The 20,898-nt window shown below is 70.3% G+C and overlaps 1 protein-coding gene across 3 annotated transcripts in view; it reads right to left on the bottom strand.

Annotated features, from left to right (window-relative positions):
• Nucleotides 1–20,898, bottom strand: part of SLIT1 (slit guidance ligand 1) — a 128,940-nt gene that overhangs the window by 14,089 nt on the left and 93,953 nt on the right. For all 3 annotated transcript variants that reach the window (XM_039481907.1, XM_039481906.1, XM_039481904.1), the window contains exons 10-26: nt 20,189–20,260; nt 19,015–19,086; nt 17,675–17,746; nt 17,425–17,568; nt 16,888–17,051; nt 16,349–16,372; nt 15,496–15,640; nt 15,202–15,276; nt 14,588–14,731; nt 11,088–11,231; nt 9,663–9,829; nt 8,909–9,041; nt 6,722–6,790; nt 4,440–4,511; nt 4,061–4,132; nt 1,986–2,057; nt 891–1,054 (exon numbers count right to left, since the gene is read on the bottom strand). In XM_039481907.1, the coding sequence (XP_039337841.1) occupies nt 891–1,054; nt 1,986–2,057; nt 4,061–4,132; nt 4,440–4,511; nt 6,722–6,790; nt 8,909–9,041; nt 9,663–9,829; nt 11,088–11,231; nt 14,588–14,731; nt 15,202–15,276; nt 15,496–15,640; nt 16,349–16,372; nt 16,888–17,051; nt 17,425–17,568; nt 17,675–17,746; nt 19,015–19,086; nt 20,189–20,260 (1,805 nt within the window). The remainder of the gene's footprint in view (nt 1–890; nt 1,055–1,985; nt 2,058–4,060; nt 4,133–4,439; nt 4,512–6,721; nt 6,791–8,908; nt 9,042–9,662; nt 9,830–11,087; nt 11,232–14,587; nt 14,732–15,201; nt 15,277–15,495; nt 15,641–16,348; nt 16,373–16,887; nt 17,052–17,424; nt 17,569–17,674; nt 17,747–19,014; nt 19,087–20,188; nt 20,261–20,898) is intronic.

The following is a 20,898-nucleotide window of genomic DNA, read 5'->3' as shown; positions in this document are numbered from 1 at the left end:
AGGCCCCCCCGCAGCCGTCTCCAGCCTGAACACCCCCCGTTTTCAGCCGTTCCTCAGCGCTCCGGGTATCGACCCCTCCGAGCGTCCCCAGCTCGCCAAGTCACCGCACACCTGGGGCTAGTGACTGTTTGTGGGTCCCTGTTACAGACGTTACACAGCGTAGGGCCAAGAACCCCTCCCCGCAGGCCCCCACTGGCCACACGCCCGCCCCAGGCCGAGCCCCCCTCAGCCAGCCAGCTCCTGCCCCGCTCCCCGTGTGCCAAGGCCGCTTTGTGGGGGTCTCGTTTGCAATGGCCACTAGCCCATCGAACGGGAGCCTGGCGCGGCGGAGCGGCTCCGTTTCAGTCCCTGCCAATCCTCGGGGAAAGCTGCTGGGGAGACGTCTGGGCTCTGGGGCCCGGAAGCCGGGCTGCAGCCTGAGCCGCAACGTCTGCACAGCCGAGCTTAGCGCTGCGAGCCCCCGTCGGCTGAGCCCACCCGCTGCGGCCAGGGGTAGACGTACTCCAGTGCGACAGGGCTGGAGGCAGAATCCAGGGCAGGTTCCCCGGCCTGTGCTGTGCAGGACGTCCAATGGGCTGCTCGGCAGGGTCCCTCGTGGCCCTGACGTCTCTGACGCTCACAACAGCCCAGGAGGATCAGCGGAGGGAAACTGAGGCACAGGGTTGGGGCGGGGCTTTGCCACATGGAGAAGGTGTCTCAGAGCTGGGTGTAGGGCTCAGGACCCCCTGGGTCCAAGCTCTGCATGTGACCCACGGCAGCACACGATCCCCTGCCTGCAGCGACCCCAGCCGGCCCATTCGCTCCGGCGTTAGCCCGCGGGGGTGACAGCCAGGGCAGGGGTCAGATCCATGGGACCCTGTCGGTGCCCAGGCGCTGAATGGGCCCCTCACCTTGGCACTCAAACTTCTTGGCCGGGGTGGTGAGCAGCAGCTTGCCTTCCATGTCGGGCGGGCCGGCGCAGCGGGCGATGCCGGGCTCCTTGTAGCCCGTTTTGACCCAGCCCGAGAGCCAGCGCAGGCGGCAGTCGCAGTGCAGGGGGTTGGCCCCGATGGCGCTGCACAGGGGAGACAAGAGCAAAGGCCAGTCAGCGAGACCTGGCCCCTGGCCCGGGGCGGGACGAGCCCGCCTGGCCCTACTCCCTTCGCAGCCCCTGGGCTGAGCGAGGCCAGCTGGCAGGGCCGGCGCTCCATGGCGGCTGCAGGTGCCCCCCACCCGCGGGTGCGGGGACACAAGGGTGCAGTGCCAAGGCACCTCCTCCAGGGGGCACACCGCTCCCACAAAGCCAGCGCCAGCTGCAGAGCCGGGAGCAGCTCCAGCCCCTGGGGCAGGCGGGAGCCCCCCCTTCCCCAGAGCCAGGCGAGTGGCGTCCTGGCCTGTCCCGGCCTGCTCCACGGTGCCCTGGGAAGGAGGCAGTCCTGCCCGCCCCCCCCGGAGCCCCCCTCCTAGGAGCAATCGGACGCCGCTGCCCCAGGGCACGTCCTGCTCCCCGGGGATTCGGCCCTTGGCTGCCCGCCTGCTGCGGTGCCCCCATCAGGGGCTGGCTGGCCTGGGCCAGTGGGATCGTAGCTAAAAAGCCGAGAAGCCGCCCGGCCCCGCAGCGCAGAGGGATGGCGCCCGCCAGCAGCACGGAGCAGCCGGGTCCCCTCTGCACTTGCTGGGTCCCGCGTCAGCGGCACTGGAGCTGCAGCCCCACATCACGCGGCAGGGAGCCGGGGGCATGGCCGGGGCAGCACTCGCGGCACAGGTCGCACGGCGGTGACGGCAAGGCCTCGGCCACATGGCGCCCGCCAGGCTGCAGAGAGAAGCTGGAACCCGGCCCCAGGTGTGGCCCGATGGCGCTGACCCCAGAAGGAAAGACCCCCCCACACCCGGCAGTGATTCTCTCCTGCCCTTTGGGGCCTGTCTGCGATCTCTGGGCTCTGCAGGGAGCCCAGCCTGGCACCGTGCGGCCTTCCCGGGGCAGCCAGGCGCAGGGAGCTACTCACAGGTGGGACAAGGAGGTGACATCGGCGAAGATGCCCTCTGGCAGGCCGGAGACGTCGTTGCCATGCAGAGACCTGTGGGAACAAGAGGCTCTGAGGCCAGAGGGCGCCGGCAGCTTGGGATCAAGGCTGATGCCAGCACAGGGCCAGAGTGTGCCACCGGGGCAGCCGGTGCACTTCCATCAGAGCCAGGCACGCGCCCGCCCAGCGCAGTGCCCGGAGGGACACCCAGGCAGCTCAGACACTCGGGCTATAGCCACATGGAGTCAGCGGAGCAGCAGTCCCGCCCCTCGCCCACCTCCACCCCCGTTCACTGGCACTGCACAGCGTCCGCCCAGCACCTTCCCCAGCCCCCCGTCCCCTGGCACTGCACAGCGTCCGCCCAGCACCTTCCCCAGCCCCCCGTCCCCTGGCACTGCACAGAGTCCGCCCGGCACCTTCCCCAGCCCCCCAGCCCCTGGCACTGCACAGCGTCCACCCGGCACCTTCCCCAGCCCCCCGTCCCCTGGCACTGCACAGCGTCCGCCCGGCACCTTCCCCAGCCCCCCGTCCCCTGGCACTGCACAGCGTCCGCCCGGCACCTTCCCCAGCCCCCCGTCCCCTGGCACTGCACAGCGTCCGCCCGGCACCTTCCCCAGCCCCCGGCCCCTGGCACTGCACAGCGTCCTCCGGCACCTTCCCCAGCCTCCCGTCCCCTGGCCCTGCACAGCGTCCGCCCAGCACCTTCCCCCGCCCCCCGTCCCGGGGACGGCACCACGGCCGCCCGGCACCGTCCCCAGCCCCCCGTCCCCTGGCACTGCACAGCGTCTGCCCGGCACCTTCCCCAGACCCCGTCCCCTGGCACTGCACCACGTCTGCCCGGCACCTTCCCCAGCCCCCCGTCCCCTGGCACTGCACCACGTCAGCCCGGCACCTTCCCCAGCCCCCTGTCCCCTGGCACTGCACAGCGTCCGCCCGGCACCTTCCCCAGCCCCCCGTCCCCTGGCACTGCACCCCGTCCGCCCGGCACCTTCCCCAGCCCCCCGTTCACTGGCACTGCACAGCGTCCGCCCGGCACCTTCCCCAGCCCCCCGTCCCCTGGCACTGCACCACGTCAGCCCGGCACCTTCCCCAGACCCCCGTCCCCTGGCACTGCACCACGTCAGCCCGGCACCTTCCCCAGCCCCCCAGCCCCTGGCACTGCACAGCGTCTGCCTGGCACCTTCCCCAGCCCCCCGTCCCCTGGCACTGCACCACGTCAGCCCGGCACCTTCCCCAGCCCCCCGTCCCCTGGCACTGCACCACGTCCGCCCAGCACCTTCCCCAGCCCCCCGTCCCCTGGCACTGCACAGCGTCCGCCCGGCACCTTCCCCAGCCCCCCGTTCACTGGCACTGCACCACGTCTGCCTGGCACCTTCCCCAGCCCCCCGTTCACTGGCACTGCACCACGTCAGCCCGGCACCTTCCCCAGCCCCCCGTTCACTGGCACTGCACCGCGGCCGCCCGGCACCTTTTCCAGCCCCCCGTCCCCTGGCACTGCACAGCGTCCGCCCGGCACCTTCTCCAGCCCCCCGTCCCCTGGCACTGCACCGCGTCCGTCCGGCACCTTTTCTAGCCCCCCGTCCCCTGGCACTGCACAGCGTCCGCCTGGCACCTTCCCCCCCCCCCCGGCATTGCCACTGCACAGCGTCTGCCCGGCACCTTCCCCAGCCCCCCGTCCCCTGGCACTGCACAGCGTCTGCCTGGCATCTTCCCCAGCCCCCCATTCACTGGCACTGCACAGCGTCCGCCCGGCACCTTCCCCAGCCCCCCGTCCCCTGGCACTGCACCACGTCTGCCTGGCACCTTCCCCAGCCCCCCGTTCACTTGCACTGCACAGCGTCCGCCCGGCGGCACCGTCCCCAGCCTCCTGCTGCAGAGCCGAGCCGGGACACACGTCCTGACACCGTACACCTCACCCCCCGGAGCTGTGGGTGCTCAGCACTCCCCCAAAGCAGGCCACTGACAGGGCCCCGGAGGTGCCACCTGTGCCCCGCCCTGGCCCCGTGCTGTGAGCAGGGCAGGGCAGGGCACCACTCCGGGCACGGCCACGCACTTACAGCAGCCGGAGCGCCCGGAGCCCTTCGAAGGCGAGCAGGGGGATGCACTGCAGGGCGTTGTAGCTGAGGATCCTGGGGAGACAGAGGAGGAAACAACACGTGGTCACGTCCCCTGAGCGCCGACACGCACCCGGCGAGGCTCCCCTGGGCGGCTCCCGCGCCATTCCCCCCTAACGGGCGTCTCACTCGCACCCCGGGCACCCCGCCTCTCGGGCGCCCTCCAGCAGGGCCGCTAATTACGGTTCTTCTTAGTACAGGCACCGGCCGCTGGCCTGCACAGCCCAGAGGCCTCAGCAGCAAGCCCGGCCTATTGTCTCCCGGCCTTCGCCCGCCCTCCGCTCGGCTGGGCCAGGAGCCGCGGCCCCGGGCCGGGACTTACAGGGTGGTGAGCTGGCTCATGTTGGTGAAGGAGGAATTGCTCAAGGAGCTGATCTTGTTGTTGCTCAGGTCACTGGAAAACACAAGCGCAGCAGGGGGGTCATTGGAGCTGGGCTCCCGGCCTCCCCCCAGCCCGTGGGGTGGCGCTGGCTGGCACCCCGAGGGAACAGTGGTTTTGCAGGAGATGCCGCCCCCTGTGGCCAGTCTAGGACACCCCTGGGTGCCTTACAGGTGGTGTGGTGATTCCTCTGCCACTGCGGGCTCCCCTCGGCCACTGGGGGCCGGACGCTGCGCGCCGGCAGCTCCAGGAGGAAGCTGTTTCCTGTCGCAGTTTAACCACGTGTCACTCGGTTAACGAGTGCTGCCAATGCTCACGTCGCTGGCAGGTCTCCTGGCCGCTGGTGGTTCGTGTAAGCCCCAGCTGCCGAGTCAGGCGCTGAGCTGAGCGTTCCCCTTGCCACGCTAGGCTCCAGCCCTGCCCGTGCCGGCGCCAGGAGGCAAAGGGAAGGCTCCACATGTACTTGCTGGTCCCCCTCCGGGTGCTAAGCCAGTCGCGACTTTTTGTGGCCTGGTGTGATTTTTGCGGGGGGGGGTGGGGGTGACGCAGGTTCCACTCGCCCTAGGGAGGCGAGCGGGGCTGCAACGCTGGGTAAGTCGTTCGCTGCTTCGTCGCAGACAAATGGAAACAAACAAGTTTGGGCTCAACATGAGGCGAAGGTTTCTAAGCACCAGAGGGGTGAGGGTCTGGAACAGCCCCCCAAGGGGAGCCGCGGGGGCAAGACGCCAAACCGGCTTCACGCCTGAGCCTGACACGTGTGTGGAGGGGACGGTGTGATGGGGCTGCCCACAACGGCCAGTCGGCGACGGCTAGTAGCAAATACCCCCGTGGCCGGTGACGGGCCACTAGCCGGGGACGGCTCTGAGCTACTGCAGTGAATTGTCCGGCTGCTGGTGGGATTCTGCCCAGCAAACCACTGAGTTAGCACAGAGGCAGCCAGTGGGCTGGATTCGCCGTGGGCTCCAGCCACTGGGCATTGCCTCAGAGCTCCTCCGTCTGGCGGCTTCGCATCCCCGGGGCAGAGCCCACTGGCAAATCCAGCGAGTTTTAGTTCTCAGCTCCGATGAGAGAAGCTCGTCGCGGGGCCTGCGGGGAGGGGGAGGGTCTGCGACGGGGAACAAGCACTCCCGGGGCTCCAGAGAGAAGGGAGTGGGCTTTCCTCGACAGGGGCTGGGAGCACCGTCTGTCAGGAAGGGTCCCCAAAACTTCAGCCACGTGGGCTGAAACTTTCCTCGCCGGGTGGCTGCCTCGGGCTGAATTTTCGGGGAACGTTTCAGCCAAAGCAGTTCAGCTGTTTCTGAGACCGAGGCTGGAGAACAAGGCTCGGTCTGCCCAGGAGTAGATGGGGAAGGAGGCTGCTGAGCCGGGCCCCAGAGGACTGGGGCTGTTGGTTGGCAGGAGCCTGGGACTGGCAGGGCTAAAAACTGGATTAAAAGAACAATATGAAAGTTGCAGAGTCGCTAGGAAAGGCCAGAACAGAGCCCGGCAACCCTCCTCCACCCCATGTACAGGCGCATTTTCCCTCCAGCACTAGCACGGCCCTGATCCCTGCAGCACCGGAGCACGTCCTCTGCCTGCCCTCTGCCCACAGTCCCCTGTGGGGCCCGTCACCCCGTTCCTGTTCCTGGCCACAGCGCGGGGGCTAGCGCCGGCCCCCGGGGCCCCCCTCTTGGTCTGGGATTACACCATTGCTCGGTGTCCATGGTTAACGCAGTCGAATGCTGCCCTGGAGCACCGGAGTCTGTCCCTGCCTCTGCCACAGAGTTCCTGTGAGACGCTGGGCCAGTCGCGTAAAGGGGCGACTAACGGTGTGTGCCTGGTTTCTGGGTGCTGGACGTGAGCCGCCGGGGGCTGCTCGGCAGAGGTGCCGGGCTGTGCCCTGAACAGGGAAGTGCAGCGGGATGTGGGACTGGGACAGGGACAGGCTGGAGGGGACGGGGCAGAGGGGGTGAATTTGGGGGTGAGTGGGCAGAAGAAGCTGGGCCTGCCAGAGCCTGGAAGGGCCCCCGCGGTCCCGGCCCCCGCGGGAAAGCAGCTGAGAAACCTTCCGCACACGCAGCCAGGAGCCCCGAGGGCTGATCCCAGCTTTGTCACAGCTGCCAGGCTGTGCGGCCCACTGGCCAGCTCGCCGCCCCGACCCCCCCACTGCCCGGCCTTTGCGGCTCGAGTCTCAGCCAGCCCAGCCCCCGGGATCCCAGCCGCCGGGGCCGGGCCAGGATACTTACACCAGCTGCAGGGATCGGAAGGAGGAGAGCTCCCCAGGGACCAGCGTGAACTGATTGCCGTCCAGGTAACTACGGGAGAGAACAAAGGCCCGTCACCCATCGGGGCTGCGCCCAGGAAGCCGCTGCTCACGTGGGGGTGCAGGACCAACCGCCCCAGTTCGGCCCTGGGGTCCGTCCGTGCAGAGCCCCCCTGACACCGCACCGAGCGGAGCACTGCCAGAGCCATGCAGGGGATCGGGGTCCCGCTCTGACCGCGGGGGGGCACACGTGTGTGAGTGTGCACGTGTGTGTGGCGTCTGTCTGAGACTCCAGGTGGGCTGGCTGGAAGTGTGTGCGAGCTAGTCGTGGTTCCCAGCCAATGGGAGCTGCAGAGCTGGTGCTTCAGGAGGGGGCAGCACGTAGGAGCCGGAGGGGGACATGCCCCTGCTTCCGGGAGCTGCCAGAGGTAAGCGCCACCCGGAGCCTGAACCCTTTACCCCCTCCCAGGCCCTAACCCCCTGCCCCAGCCCTGGTCCCCCTCCTGCCCTCCGAACCCCTCAGCGCCAGCCCCAGCCCCCTCCTGCACCCCAAATCCCTCATCCCCAGCCGGAGCCCTCACCCCCCGGCCCTCACATCCCAACCCCCTGCCCCAGCCCTGGTCCCCCTCCTGCCTCCTGAGCCCCTCAGCGCCAGCCCCAGCCCCTCCTGCACCCAAAATCCTCATCCCTGACCCCACCCCAGAGCCCTCACCCCGCCTCACATCCCAACCCCTCCCCAGCCTGGAGCCCCCTGCCGCACCCTGAACCCCTCATTTCTGGCCCCACCCTGGAACCTGCACCCCTAGCCGGAGCCCTCACCCCCCCACAGCCCAGCCCAGAGCCCGTTACCCCTCCCACCCCCCAACCCCTGCCTCAGCCCGGAGCCCCTCCCATCCTGTGAACCTCGGCTCCACCCCCAGCCCAGAGCCCGTTACCCCTCCCACACCCCAACCCCCTGCCTCAGCCCGGAGCCCCCTCCCATCCTCTGAACCCCTCGGCTCCACTCCCAGCCCGGAGCCCGTTACCCCTCCCACACCCCAACCCCCTGCCTCAGCCCGGAGCCCTCCCATCCTCTGAACCCCTCGGCTCCACCCCCAGCCCGGATCCCCCTCCTGCACCCCAAACCCCTCATCCCGGCCCCAGCCCCCTCCCCCAGCCTGGTGAAAATGAGCGAGTGAGTGAAAATGAGGGTGGGGAGAGCGAGCGACAGAGGGAGGGGGGATGGAGTGAGAGGGGCGGGGCCTCGGAGGGGGCGGGGTCTCAGAGGAGAGGCGGGGCAGGGGGCGGGGCAGCGTGTTCAGTTTAGTGCGGCAGCCTGAGGTCGGGCGCTCGCCCCGCGGTGCAGACAGGTGCCGGGGCCTGGTGCCGGTTCAGCAGCCCCTGCTGGGAGCAGGGCCCGTGGGTGCCGCACCGGGCGAGCTCAGGGCCCCAGTGCGGCGGGTGCTGCACGAACGCCTGGTGACAGCCGGCCCAGCCGGGGCATGGGGGGGCCCACTGCTAACCAGGGTTTGCTCTGCTTCTGTTTAATGATGGGGCGTGGGGGGGTCACAGGAGGGTGAACAATTAACCCCCCCGACTGTAATGTGCAGCCCCCGTTAGCTGCGTTTCCTGCCCCCCGTCTCCCGGCGGGCGGGTCACTCACCTGGTCGCCCCGCGGCATTCTGGGGCCCAGTGAGGTGGTGCTACCCTGACCCCCCCCTTGGAGCAGCCTCAGCCCAGCCGAGCCCCGGGGCACCATGGGGCAGGTTCACAGGGCTGGGCTCTCCCGGGCCGCCGCGGAGGGGGAATCCCCTCTGGCTCAGGGCTAGCCCCCCTCACGATGGGCCAGAGCTGGCGTGGGCACCTCTCCCGGGGCGGGAATTCACACCTCCAGCCCCACGGCCAGCTCCGCTCGCCATCAAAGCCAGTGGGGTCCCTCTGGAGTTACACCAGGGTAACAGAGCAGCGTTTGCACCAGCGTGCGATGCACACAGCTCTGGGCCCGGGGCCGGGCGGATCAGCTGGCCTGAGTGTGCAGGGGGTGACCCTGGACTCTGGGGGACGAGGGCTCGGCTGGTCTGTGACTCACCCCCTCCCGCCTCGCAGCCCCTGCTGGGAAATCTGACCCGCTCTCCCTGTGTCCAGCAGGCTCCATGGCCCGGGGCGGGCGGGCAGAGCCCGGGATACTCACAGCTCAGTGACGTTCTTTGGGATCCCCTTGGGCAGGGACTTGAGGTGTTTGTTGCTGCAGCGAACGACCGTGTCCAGGCAGGTGCACTCCTGAGGGCACTGTGGGCGTGGGACGCACCCTGTCTCCTCCTGGCCTGCAAAGGGGGGCACAGCTAGTAACGGGCCCATCCAGAGCCGGGCTCTTGCCCTGTCCTGGGGGCAGAGAGTCCCACACTCCAAGGCCAGAAGGGCCCTGTGCCGCGCCCGCAGCCCCTAGCGCAGACTCTAGACAAACATCCGCCCATGCTGGAGACTCCACCTGCCCCCGGGTCACCTGTTCCAACAGTCACTCCCCCCCCACTCCCGGTGCAGATCCACGGCTGCTTCCCAGCCTGAGCGCGTCTGGCTCCAGCTTCCAGCCCCGGGCCGGGGACCTTCCTCGGCCGGACTGGCCGGCAGCGCCGTCCCCCGGCGATACCTGTGGGCTGTAATCAAGTCGCCCCTTCACCGAGCAGACGGGGCTCCGGGCCGGCACTACAGGGCAGGTTTCCTCAGTCTCATGTGGCCTTAATCGAAACCAAACCAAGGCTAAAAATCCAAATGTCCCAGCCCAGCCCCCGCTCAGCCAGGCTCTGTGTCCCAGCCCAGCCTGGATGTGGGCAGAGTCAGCACCGCCGGTGCCAACGGGACCAGCCCGGAAGCACCCGCTGGGGACGCTGCTGCGGGGTCCCCCTCGTCGGCCGCCCCTGCTCGGCCCCATGGCGCCTGTGAGTTACCTTCCTCACACCTGAAGTCGGGGAAGGCCACGTCCTGGAGCGGGATCTGCCGCAGGAAGTCGGGGTTCTGGCAGCGCGGGTTCCCCGTCACGATCTTCCTCCTCCGCAGCCAGTCGCCCAGCCAGGCCAGCCGGCAGTTACAGTCGAAGGGATTGGCCAGCAGGTTCCTGCGCCGCAGAGGGGAGCGCGGGGCTAACGTGGTGGCAGCAGGGCCGGGCACCCGGAGTCCCCACGGCTGCCAGCACCTGAGCCAGCAGGGCCTGAGCCGAGCCTGAGTGTGAGCTAATCTCTCATGGGAGGGTGACAGGGCCAGAAGGGGTTAATTACCTCCCAGGCTGACCCGCCCCAGGGCCGAACTGTAGAGACTGGTTAGGAAGATCTGTAAATGAACAGAGCTTTGAAATGCAGCCGCACTGTTAGAGGTAGAAGGGGAGGTGTTTGCTCAGGGCTTGGAGAGTCAGCAAACAAGTCTTGTCTATTGCTAGAGCTTTGATTCAAAGATCAACAAAGGAATATTAACATTTAGGAAGACACTTGAGTGAAATAGTATTATTGTCTATGTGTCTCTTTGAAGGTTGTGCTAACCTGTATCTGAACTGTTTAATGGCTAAATTACCCTGTGCTAATTGCCAGGATGTTTGGGAGAAGGAGTTAAGCCGATTGTTTTCTCAGGCCAAAAGGCTGCTGGAAATGTATAAGAAGCCTGGGACACGATCCTAGTTCATCTCAGATCTGCTTTGGGTTTCAAGAGGGGGAAACCTTAAGCCACAAGGATTGAGATCCCCAGTCACTGACTGGAGCCACCCTGAATATGGACATTGGACTATAACCTCTGGACTATTTCTAAAAGGACTTTTGGCAACTACAAGCTCATCTCTGCTGTGTCTGAACCTCAAGAGTTGAATTCAAGTCTGTCTGTAGATTGATCTTTCAACCAACTCTCTCTCTCTTTTCTTTTTTAATACATTTTAGCTTGGTTAATAAGAATTGGCTGTAGCGTGTATTCTGGGTAAGATCTAAGTTATAATTGGGCCTGGGTGTGTGGCTGATCCTTTCGGGGTGGAAGAACCTTTTCTTTTATATGATGAGAAAAGATTTTCAGTAACCATCATCATATCGTGTGTGTGGATGGAGGGCTGAGAACTGCGGTGTTTGGACTTCTGAGTAACCAGGGAGGTGCTACAGAAGCTGTTCTGTGCCGGTTGGTAAATCTCAGTATTGGAAGATCCCCCAGCATTTGGGGTTTGTCTGCCCCGTTCTGTTTGCAGTTCACCCTAATTGAGTGGCCTCAGCTGGCTCCCACATGGTTACAGCATCACCCACCCCAGAGCCCAGCGCCAGGGGGCCGGGAGGGGGAGGGCCGGGTCCCCAGGCCGGGCTGAGCCTGCTGGGAGAGGCAGGGACCGTGGGGACGCCCCGACTCACAGCGTGGAGAGCGACTGCAGCGTGTCGAAGGCGCCGGGCGCGATGGTGCTGATCTGGTTGTCGTAGAGCGAGAGCAGGCGCACGCTGCGCAGCCCTGTGAAGCTGTCGTTGTGGATGCAGCTGATGCGGTTGTTTCGCAGCATCCTGGGAGGGAGGGAGGGGGGGAGGGAGCAGCGGGAGGGTTAACGGCTCCGCGAGCAGCGCCTGTCGCCACAGCCGCACCCGCCCTCTGCCCACCTCGCACCCAGGGACCCTCAGTGCAGTGAGACTCGGCCCCGCCCCGCCAGGGACCCTGCCACACGCATGGGGTGCTGGGCGCACGAACCCCCCGGGAGCACCCCAGGGACTCAGGCCAGCTGGGGCCTGGCCCAGACGAGCAGCAAACCGACGCCCCACGTCAGCGCAGCAACGCTGCCTACAGCAGGGGCAGCACCTGAGGGTGGCACCACCGGGGGCGGCTCCAGGCACCAGCACACCAAGCGCGTGCCTGGGGTGGCAAGCCGTGGGGGGCGCTCTGCCGGCACCACGAGGGCACAGGCAGGCTGCCTTCGGCGACATGCCTGCGGAGGGTCCACTGGTCCCGCAGCTTCGGAGGACCTCCCGCAGGCGCCGCCGAATCCGCGAGACCGGGGACCTCCCGCAGGCGCCGCCGAATCCGCGGGACCGGGGACCTCCCGCAGGCGCCGCCGAATCCGCGAGACCGGCGACCTCCCGCAGGCTGCCGCCGAATCCGCGGGACCAGGGACCTCCGCAGGCTGCCGCCGAATCCGCGGGACCGGGGACCTCCCGCAGGCGCCGCCGAATCCGCGGGACCGGGGACCTCCCGCAGGCGCCGCCGAATCCGCGGGACCGGGGACCTCCCGCAGGCGCCGCCGAATCCGCGGGACCGGGACCTCCCACAGGCTGCCGCCGAATCCGCGGGACCAGGGACCTCCCGCAGGCACCGCCGAATCCGCCGGACCGGGGACCTCCCGCAGGCGCCGCCGAATCCACGGGACCGGGGACCTCCGCAGGCGCCGCCGAATCCGGGACCGGGACCTCCGCAGGCGCCGCCGAATCCGCGGGACCGGGGACCTCCCGCAGGCTGCCGCCGAATCCGGGACCGGGACCTCCGCAGGCGCCGCCGAATCCAGCGAGACCGGGACCTCCGCAGGCGCCGCCGAATCCAGCGGGACCGGGACCTCCGCAGGCTGCCGCCGAATCCAGCGGGACCGGGACCTCCTGCAGGCGCCGCCGAATCCGCGGGACCGGGACCTCCGCAGGCGCCGCTGAATCCGCGGGCCCGGGGCCCGCCCCCAGGCTGCCGCCGAATCCGCGGGACCGGGGACCTCCCGCAGGCGCCGCCGAATCCGCGGGACCGGGGACCTCCCCCAGGCAAGCCGCCGAATCCGCGGGACCGGGACCTCCCGCAGGCGCCGCCGAATCCGCGGGACCGGGACCTCCCGCAGGCGCCGCCGAATCCACGGGACCAGGGACCTCCCGCAGGCGCCGCCGAATCCACAGGACCGGGGACCTCCCGCAGGCACCGCCGACTCCGCGTGACTGGGGACCTCCCGCAGGCGTGGCGCCGAATCCGCGGGACCGGGGACCTCCCGCAGGCACCGCCGAATCCGCGGGACCGGGGACATCCCGCAGGCGTGGCGCCGAAGCCACGGGACCGGGGACCTCCCGCAGGCACCGCCGAATCCGCGGGACCGGGACTTCCCGCAGGCGTGGCGCCGAATCCACGGGACCGGGACCTCCCGCAGGCACCGCCCGAATCCGGGACCGGGACCTCCGCAGGCACCGCCGACTCCGCGGGACCGGGGACCTCCAGCAGGCGTGGCGCCGAATCCACGGGACCGGGGACCTCCCGCAGGCACCGCCGAATCCGCGGGACCGGGGACCTCCCGCAGGCTGCCGCCGAATCCGTGGGACCGGGGACCTCCCGCAGGCACCGCCGAATCCGCGGGACCGGGGACCTCCCGCAGGCGTGGCGCCGAATCCACGGGACCGGGACCTCCGCAGGCACCGCCCGAATCCGCGGGACCGGGACCTCCCGCAGGCACGCCGCCAATCCACGGGACCGGGACCTCCCGCAGGCGCCGCCGAATCCACGGGACCGGGGACCTCCCGCAGGCGTGGCGCCGAATCCGCGGGACCGGGGACCTCCCGCAGGCACCGCCGAATCCGCGGGACCGGGGACTTCCCGCAGGCGTGGCGCCGAATCCACGGGACCGGGGACCTCCCGCAGGCACCGCCGAATCCGCGGGACCGGGGGCCACCCGCCAGCGGCCGCCGAATCCGCGGGACCGGGACCTCCGCAGACACCGCCCGAACTGCGGGACCGGGGACCTCCCGCAGGCGTGGCGCCGAATCCACGGGACCGGGGACCTCCCGCAGGCACCGCCGAATCCGCCGGACCCGGGACCTCCCGCAGGCCCGCCGCCGAATCCGCGGGCCCGGGGCCCACCCGCAGGCACCGCCGAATCCGCGGGACCGGGACCTCCCGCAGGCGCCGCCGAATCCGCGGGACCGGGGACCTCCCGCAGGCGCCGCCGAATCCGCGGGACCGGGGACATCCCGCAGGCGCCGCTGAGTCCGCGGGACTGGGGGCCTCCCGCAGGCACCGCCGAATCCACGGGACCGGGGACCTCCCGCAGGCGCCGCCGAATCGCCGAAGGCAGCCTGCCTGCCGTGCTTGGGGCAGCAAAATCCCTAGAGCCGCCCCTGCACACGTCCCGGCTCTTCCCCAGCCCTCCCGCCCCCGGCCCCAGGGGTGAGGACGCAGCACGAGGCCCCCTCCTGCCCCGACAGCACCGGGGTAAGTGGGGGGGTCTCCCCAGGGCGGGGATGAGTGCGGGCGGCAGGCAGCCGGAAGCAGCAATGATCAGGCCCTGTGCCAGGGCAGGGCTGCAGCGGGAGGCTGCCCCGAGTGGGTAGCGCCGGCTGGGGGAGCTGCAGGGAGCAGGAGCAGGCGGCGTGCGGGCAGGGTGCGGCACGAGGCACCCGGAGGGAGACGCGGGCGCGGGGGGGGGGCAGCACGAGGCACCCGGCGGGAGACGCGGGCGCGGGGGCGACATGAGGCACCCGGAGGGAGACGTGGGCACGGGGGCACGAGGCACCCGGAGGGAGACGTGGGCACGGGGGGGGGCACGAGGCACCCGGAGGGAGACGCGGGCGCGGGGGGGGCGGCACGAGGCACCCGGGGAGACGCGGCCACGGGGCGGCACGAGGCACCCGGAGGGAGGACGCGGGGCGGCACGAGGCACCCGGAGGAGACGCGGGCGCGGGGGCACGAGGCACCCGGAGGGAGATGCGGGCGCGGGGGGGGGTGCAGCACGAGGCACCCGGGGGGAGACGCGGGCGCGGGGGGGGGTGCAGCACGAGGCACCCGGAGGGAGGACGCGGGCACAGGGTGCAGCACGAGGCATCGGGTTTAGCCTCCCCCAGGCCCCGGTGAAACCCGCCCGCAGCCCCCGCCAGCCCCCGCCGCGAGCTCCGGGCCCGGCTCCACTCACAGGGTGCGCAGTCCCGCCAGGCCCCGGAACATGCCGCTCCGCACCGACTCCAGCTGGTTGGCCGTCAGGTGCAGCTCGCTGACGGACGCTGCCCCCTCGAAGGCCCCGTCCTCGATCTCCGTCACCTTGTTGTTGCTCAGGTTGCTGGGGAGAGAGGGGAGCGGCAGGCTGGGCCTATGTAGGGGATGGGGGATGCAGCCCCCCAGAGAGCCCCCCCTGTGCACTGTGGGCCATCGCCTGCTGGGTCGCACCCCCTCGCCCCTGGGGGTCCCGTCCTGCGTGAGCGGGAAGACGGGCCGGCTTGGGGCGTCAGTCCAGCCCCGGCTGCTGCGGAGAAGGTGCACGGCACCCCCCAGTGGGCACGAGTAGAATAACCGCTCCGGGGGGGAGGGTCCTCCTGGCCCCTGGCCGAGAGAGGCTGGCTTGTGCCCTGGAATGGCAGCTTTACTGTAACTCTGGCTGGCCTCACTAGCCACAGAAATGCCCACTCCTGCTCGGCTCGTGACATCTTGGGTCAGTGAGTTCCACAGGTTAACGCTGCATCGTCAGGCCCTGCGGGTGGTATCTCACACGCCGGCACCACGGCCACGAGGCCTCGCTGGCGTCATACTCACATTTTTTTCAGGTGGGGGAGTTTTTTGAAGAGCCCCGTGGCCTCCAGCACCGAGATCTCGTTGTTGTTCAGGCGTCTGGGGGTGGGGGAGGCGGGGAGAGAAGAACAAAGGTGGAACGGATGAGCCCCGGGCAGTGCTCGCCCCCCCGGGAGGAATAAGGAAGCCCCCAGCCCCCCCTCACTGAACCGGGCGGGGGCGTTACGCGGGGGTCTGCGGGCTCTGGCAAGGCGGGGGCGCGTGCGACAGACAGACCCGGGGCAGGACGCCCAGCGTGGGGGGGCGGGGGGGTCTTACAGCTCTGCCGTGGCCTGCGGGATGCGCTCCGGGAGCTTGGTGAGTTTCAGGCTGGAGCATTCCACCACGTTGGCCTCGCAGCGGCACTTCGGGGGGCAGCCCACGTCGCTGCTGCACTCGCTGTTCAGCTGCTGATCCTCCGCGCCTGCCACGAGAGACACGCCGGGGAGGGCAGGACGCCAGCCACCGCCCTGCTGGGGAGGGGGGTCCGGCCCCAGTGCAGCGAGGCCAGCAGGGGGCAGCGCAGCCCGCCGCGCATGGAGCTGCACCTCCTGCTCCCCCAGGTTTAGGGGCAGATGCCATTTCCCTGCAGCCATCGGGGGTTCAGGGCCACCCCTGCCCCAGCCCGAGATCCCCCAATCGCAGCCCCCAGCTGCTCTCTGCTAGAAGCCCAGCCAGGGCCCGGCAGCCGGGCGTGGGGAGGGGCCGCGGCTGCTTTTCGTCTCTCCATCCCAGCCCCCGCGCCGGCGCCGGCGTCCTGCCCTCGCTGGGTGCCTGGCAGGCTCGAGGCCGCGAGCCGCAGCCGGCTCCTGGGTGTCTGCAGGATTCCTGCTCTGTGCCTGCGGGGGGCGCTGGCTGCGTGGGAATCGCTCCCTGGAGCCAGACACTGCGCTGGGGGGCTGTGTGGGGCCAGGCTGGGTTAGGGCCATTCGCTGCCTCTGGAGCCAGAGCCAGGGTGCCAGCAGCGGGCGGCACTATCTGTGCCAGGCCGGAGAGCCGGGCCGTGGGAGTCCTGCGTGGCCCCGTACCCAGGGACGTCACATGGCAAAGCACAGCCCGTCCGAGAGAGGCCCCCGGACACTCCCTGGGCAGCTCCCCAGCTCCCGCCCGCAGAGCTCTGCCCGGTGCTTACCTGGGATGAAGTACTGCTCCTTGGCTGCGGAGAGAAAGGCCCAAGCACGTTAGCGGGGGCAGGGGGGCCTGGCGAGATCTCTGGTGCACTGGCACCAGGGCTCGAGCCCCGGCTCTGCCACTGCCACTGGGCAGGTCCCGCCAGCTCCGTGCCTCGGTTTCCCCTCCTCCCTTGGGAGCTGGGCAGGGCAGGGCGTGACGCGGTGGCTCCGCAGGGCCCAGCACCCCCCGGCTCGGTTCAGGCCTCTGGCTAGTGCTGCCCTGGCAGCAGCCCGAGGGGGAGCCCCCAGCCCGCGTTGGGCGGGGGGGGCAGCGACAGCGGCTGCGTGGACGGACGCTCTGGGACCCAGGGAAGGGGCCGGGGCTGGAGGAGCAGGAGCCCGGTTCCAGCTTCCCTGTGGCCGCGTGGAGACTCTGTGCCCCGGCTCGTGTCCTGCCTGCTCGGCACACGGGGGCGCCGGCCTCTCGCTCCCGTCACGGCTGGGCCCAGCCCCACCCCCGGGGCCCGCGGCCGCAGGGGGCAGGGAGGGACGGACGCACCTGAGCAGCGGAACTTCTTGCTCTTGATCTGGCCGATGCGCTTGTTAGCCAGGCGGCGCGGGCTGGCGCACCGGGCCCCGCTGGTCTCAATGGGGTTGGCGCGCAGGAAATCCGCCAGCCAGCGCAGGCTGCAGTCGCAGATGAAGGGGTTCTGGGCCAGGTGCCTGGGGAGGGGAGGAGGGGGATGCTGGGCCCAGCGCTGAGCGATACTGGCCAGGCCTGAGCTGGGGGTGCCGGCCCCATGGGCAGGGCCCCGGCTCGCAGCTCGCCCCTGGGCCCAGGCAGGGCTCCAGGGTAAATCCCAGCAACCCCCGGCCTGGCCCCCCTCCGCTCCTGGGGCCTGCCCCCCAGCCAGCTCCATGCTGCCCCACTGAGCCCTGCTGGGGGGCTGCAGCACGTGGACTTACCCGGTTCCAGGGTTGCTTCCCCTCTCGGCCCCGGGGGAGCCCAGGATCCGGAGGGCGTGAAGGCCCCTTTGCCCCCCTCCCAGCCCAGGCGCCTGCCCCGGGGCAGGACCCCCCCAGCTCCGGCACTCACAGCGTCTGGATGGCCCGCAGGGGGGCGAAGGTGCCCTTGGCCAGGCCCTGCAGCTTGTTGTCGTACAGCGAGAGCAGAGAGAGGCTCTGCAGGTCCCCGAAGGCGTCGGCGCGGATGCAGTTGATCTTGTTGGCATTGATGAGCCTGGGGGGGCAGGAGACGTCAGACAGAGACGCAGGCCGGCCCTGGGGCTGGCACGCGGGGTCCCGAGAGCAGCCCCCCGCCCCCGCCGGAGCCGCCGCCTCCTTACAGAAGCTGCAGCGCGTGGAGTCCCCCGAAGACGCCCCTGGGCAGCTCTGTGATCTTGTTCCCGTACAGCACGCTGGAAAAGAGAGAGCCCGTCGCTCGCACGCAGCCCCCCGGCATCGGCTGAGCCCCCAGCCCAGCCACCGGGGATCCCCACAGGACCCCAGACAGGGGCACCGATCCCCCCACCTCGGCCCCACAGCCCCCAGCCCAGCCACCGGGCATCCCCACAGGACCCCAGACAGGGGCACCGATCCCCCCACCTCAGCCCCCCAGTCCCCAGCTTTAGCGACCCCAGCACGGACCCCCAGGCCTCGGGCCTGGCCAGGGATCTAAACCAGACCCACCTCACCGTGCGACGGGCAACAGACAGGGCTGTTCACCCTCACTCCAGAGAGGTCAAGGACCAAACCTGCAGGGGGCTGCGGGTCGGGAGTGAGGGGCACCGGCGGAGCTGGGGGAGCCCAGGGCAGGGCTGGTGGGGGCTGCGGTTCGGGAGTGAGGGGCACCGGCGGAGCTGGGGGGCGGCTCAGTGCTGGGCTGGCAGGGGCTGCGGGTCGGGATTGAGGGGCACCGGCAGAGCTGGGGTGGGTGCTCAGGGCTGGGCTGGCAGGGGCTGCGGGTCGGGATTGAGGGGCACCAGTGGAGCTGGGGGGGCTCAGGGGCTGGGCTGGCACGGGCTACGGGTCGGGAGTGAGGGGCACCGGCGGAGCTGGGGGGCGGCTCAGGGCTAGGCTAGCAGGGGGCTGCGGGTCGGGAGTGAGGGGCACCGGCAGAGCTGGGGGTGCTCAGGGCTGGGCTGGCAGGGGCTGCGGGTCGGGAGTGAGGGGCACCGGTGGAGCTGGGGGGCGGCTCAGAGCTGGGCTGGCAGGGGGCTGCGGGTCGGGAGTGAGGGCACTGGCAGAGCTGGGGCGGCTCAGTGCTGGGCTGGCAGGGGCTGCGGGTCGGGATTGAGGGGCACCGGCGGAGCTGGGGGGGCGGCTCAGGGCTGGGCTAGCAGGGGCTGCGGGTCGGGAGTGAGGGGCACCGGCGGAGCTGGGGGGCGGCTCAGGGCTGGGCTAGCAGGGGGCTGCGGGTCGGGAGTGAGGGGCACCGGCGGAGCTGGGGGGGGCTCAGGGCTGGGCTGGCGGGGGCTGCGGGTCGGGAGTGAGGGGCACCGGCGGAGCTGGGGGGGGCTCAGGGCTGGGCTGGCGGGGGCTGCGGGTCGGGAGTGAGGGGCAGCAGAGGGGTCCCTGCGCAGCGTGATGATTAGTGAGGCTGGAGGTCGGACTCCCGGGGCTCGGGGTGCGGTGAAGCCCGTGGCCGGGGGCTGGGGGGGGGCTGGGGGCCGGCGCGGGGACTCACAGCGAGTTCAGCGAGCGCAGCCCCTGGAAGGCGTCGGGCGCGATCTCCGAGATCTGGTTGTTGCTCAGGTCTCTGCAAGGCAAAGGGGGAAATGCCCAGCCCCCGCCCGCCGCCCCAGCCCCTCATCCCCGGCCCCACCCCAGAGCCCACCCCCCAGCCGGAGCCCTCACCCCCTGCACCCAACCCCCTGCCCCTCACCCCCGGCCCCACCCCAGAGCCCACCCCAGCCGGAGCCCTCACCCCTGCACCCAACCCCTGCCCCTCACCCCGGCCCCACCCCAGAGCCCACCCCCAGCCGGAGCCCTCACCCCTGCACCCAACCCTCTGCCCCTCACCCCGGCCCCACCCCAGAGCCCACCCCAGCCAGAGCCCTCACCCCTGCACCCAACCCTCTGCCCCTCGTCCCGGCCCCACCCCAGCGCCCACCCCAGCCGAGCCCTCACCCCAACCCCTGCCCCTCATCCCGGCCCCACCCCAGCGCCCGCACCCCCATTGAATGACGGCTGGGGAGGACAATCACCCCACCTCCCGGTAACACACTCCCGGTGCCTCCCTTACGTCCTAACTAAGCTCCTGCCGGCCTGTCTTCACCAGCTCCTGGGCCTTTGCCTTGGGCCTGACCACCGTAACCAGCCCTACGTGCGCTAACGAAGCCTTTGTTTAGGTTTGTTAGCGTATGTACTGGGCTGTTAAGAGTGAATGTCCGGGGGGCGGAGCCGCTGGCCTGGCGCCATGCGGCCCCCGTCTCTCCAGTGCCCCGGACCGGCTAGAACTCTCCGGCAGGTACGGGGTACCGGGGGCACCGTGTCTTGGCAGCCGGGTGGGCACGTGGAAGGCCTGGCCGGGCCGGAAGAGCTCACCAAGCAGCTGGCTCGGCACCACCCGGTGTCGGGCCGACCTTCCTGGGGGCTGTTCTGCCCTGGGGCCTGGAATTGCTGCTGGCGGGTCAGGGCTGGGTTCACCCCACAGGCACCCTAGCCCCACTGGCACCTGCTGTGTGAGCCCGGGGCAGAGGGGCCCAGTGCCAGGGGCCTCCACGGGGCAGGGAGCTGAGGGACCACAGGGCACCCAGGACAGGAGCAGTGCCCCTCGGGGGCTGAGAGCCCAGAGGCGGCTGCTGGGACGCGGGGCAGAGGCGTGGGGGGCAGTACTGGGTCAGCCTCGGGGCACTTACATCCGCCGCAGCTTCTTGTAGGGCGAGAAGGCCCCAGGCGGGACGGATCTGATCCCGTTCAGCTCCAGGCGTCTGCGGGGAGACAGAAAATGAACCAAACCTGCCCGTGCCCCAGGCCGCCTACTGCAGCCCAGCCTCTCCCAGCAGGGGGCGCTGTGGGGCACAGTGGGGCGCTGGCTGTGGGGGGAGCTGTCCCAGCCCCACCTCTCCCAGCAGGGGGCGCTATGGGGGCACAGTGGGGCGCTGGCTGGGGGGAGCTGCCCCAGCCCGACCTCTCCCAGCAGGGGGCGCTGTGGGGCACAGTGGGGCGCTGGCTGTGGGGGGAGCTGTCCCAGCCCCACCTCTCCCAGCAGGGGGCGCTATGGGGGCACAGTGGGGCGCTGGCTGGGGGGAGCTGCCCCAGCCCGACCTATCCCAGCAGGGGGCGCTGTGGGGCACAGTGGGGCACTGGCTGGGGGCGGGGGAGCTGCCCCGGCCCCACCTCTCCCAGCAGGGGGCGCTATGGGGGCACAGTGGGGCACTGGCTGGGGCGGGGAGCAGCCCCGGCCCCACCTCTCGAGCAGGGGCGCTGGGGCACAGTGGGGCACTGGCTGGGGCGGGGAGCTGTCCCCGCCCCACCTCTCCCAGCCGGGGGCGCTATGGGGGCACAGTGGGGCACTGGCTGGGGGCGGGGGAGCTGCCCCGGCCCCACCTCTCCGAGCAGGGGGCGC

The sequence above is a fragment of the Mauremys reevesii genome, linkage group 7 (assembly GCF_016161935.1).
Source record: "Mauremys reevesii isolate NIE-2019 linkage group 7, ASM1616193v1, whole genome shotgun sequence".
Lineage (NCBI taxonomy): Eukaryota > Metazoa > Chordata > Testudines > Geoemydidae > Mauremys > Mauremys reevesii.
Note: the sequence above shows the minus strand (reverse complement) of the source record. Positions and strands in the feature narration are given on the sequence as shown.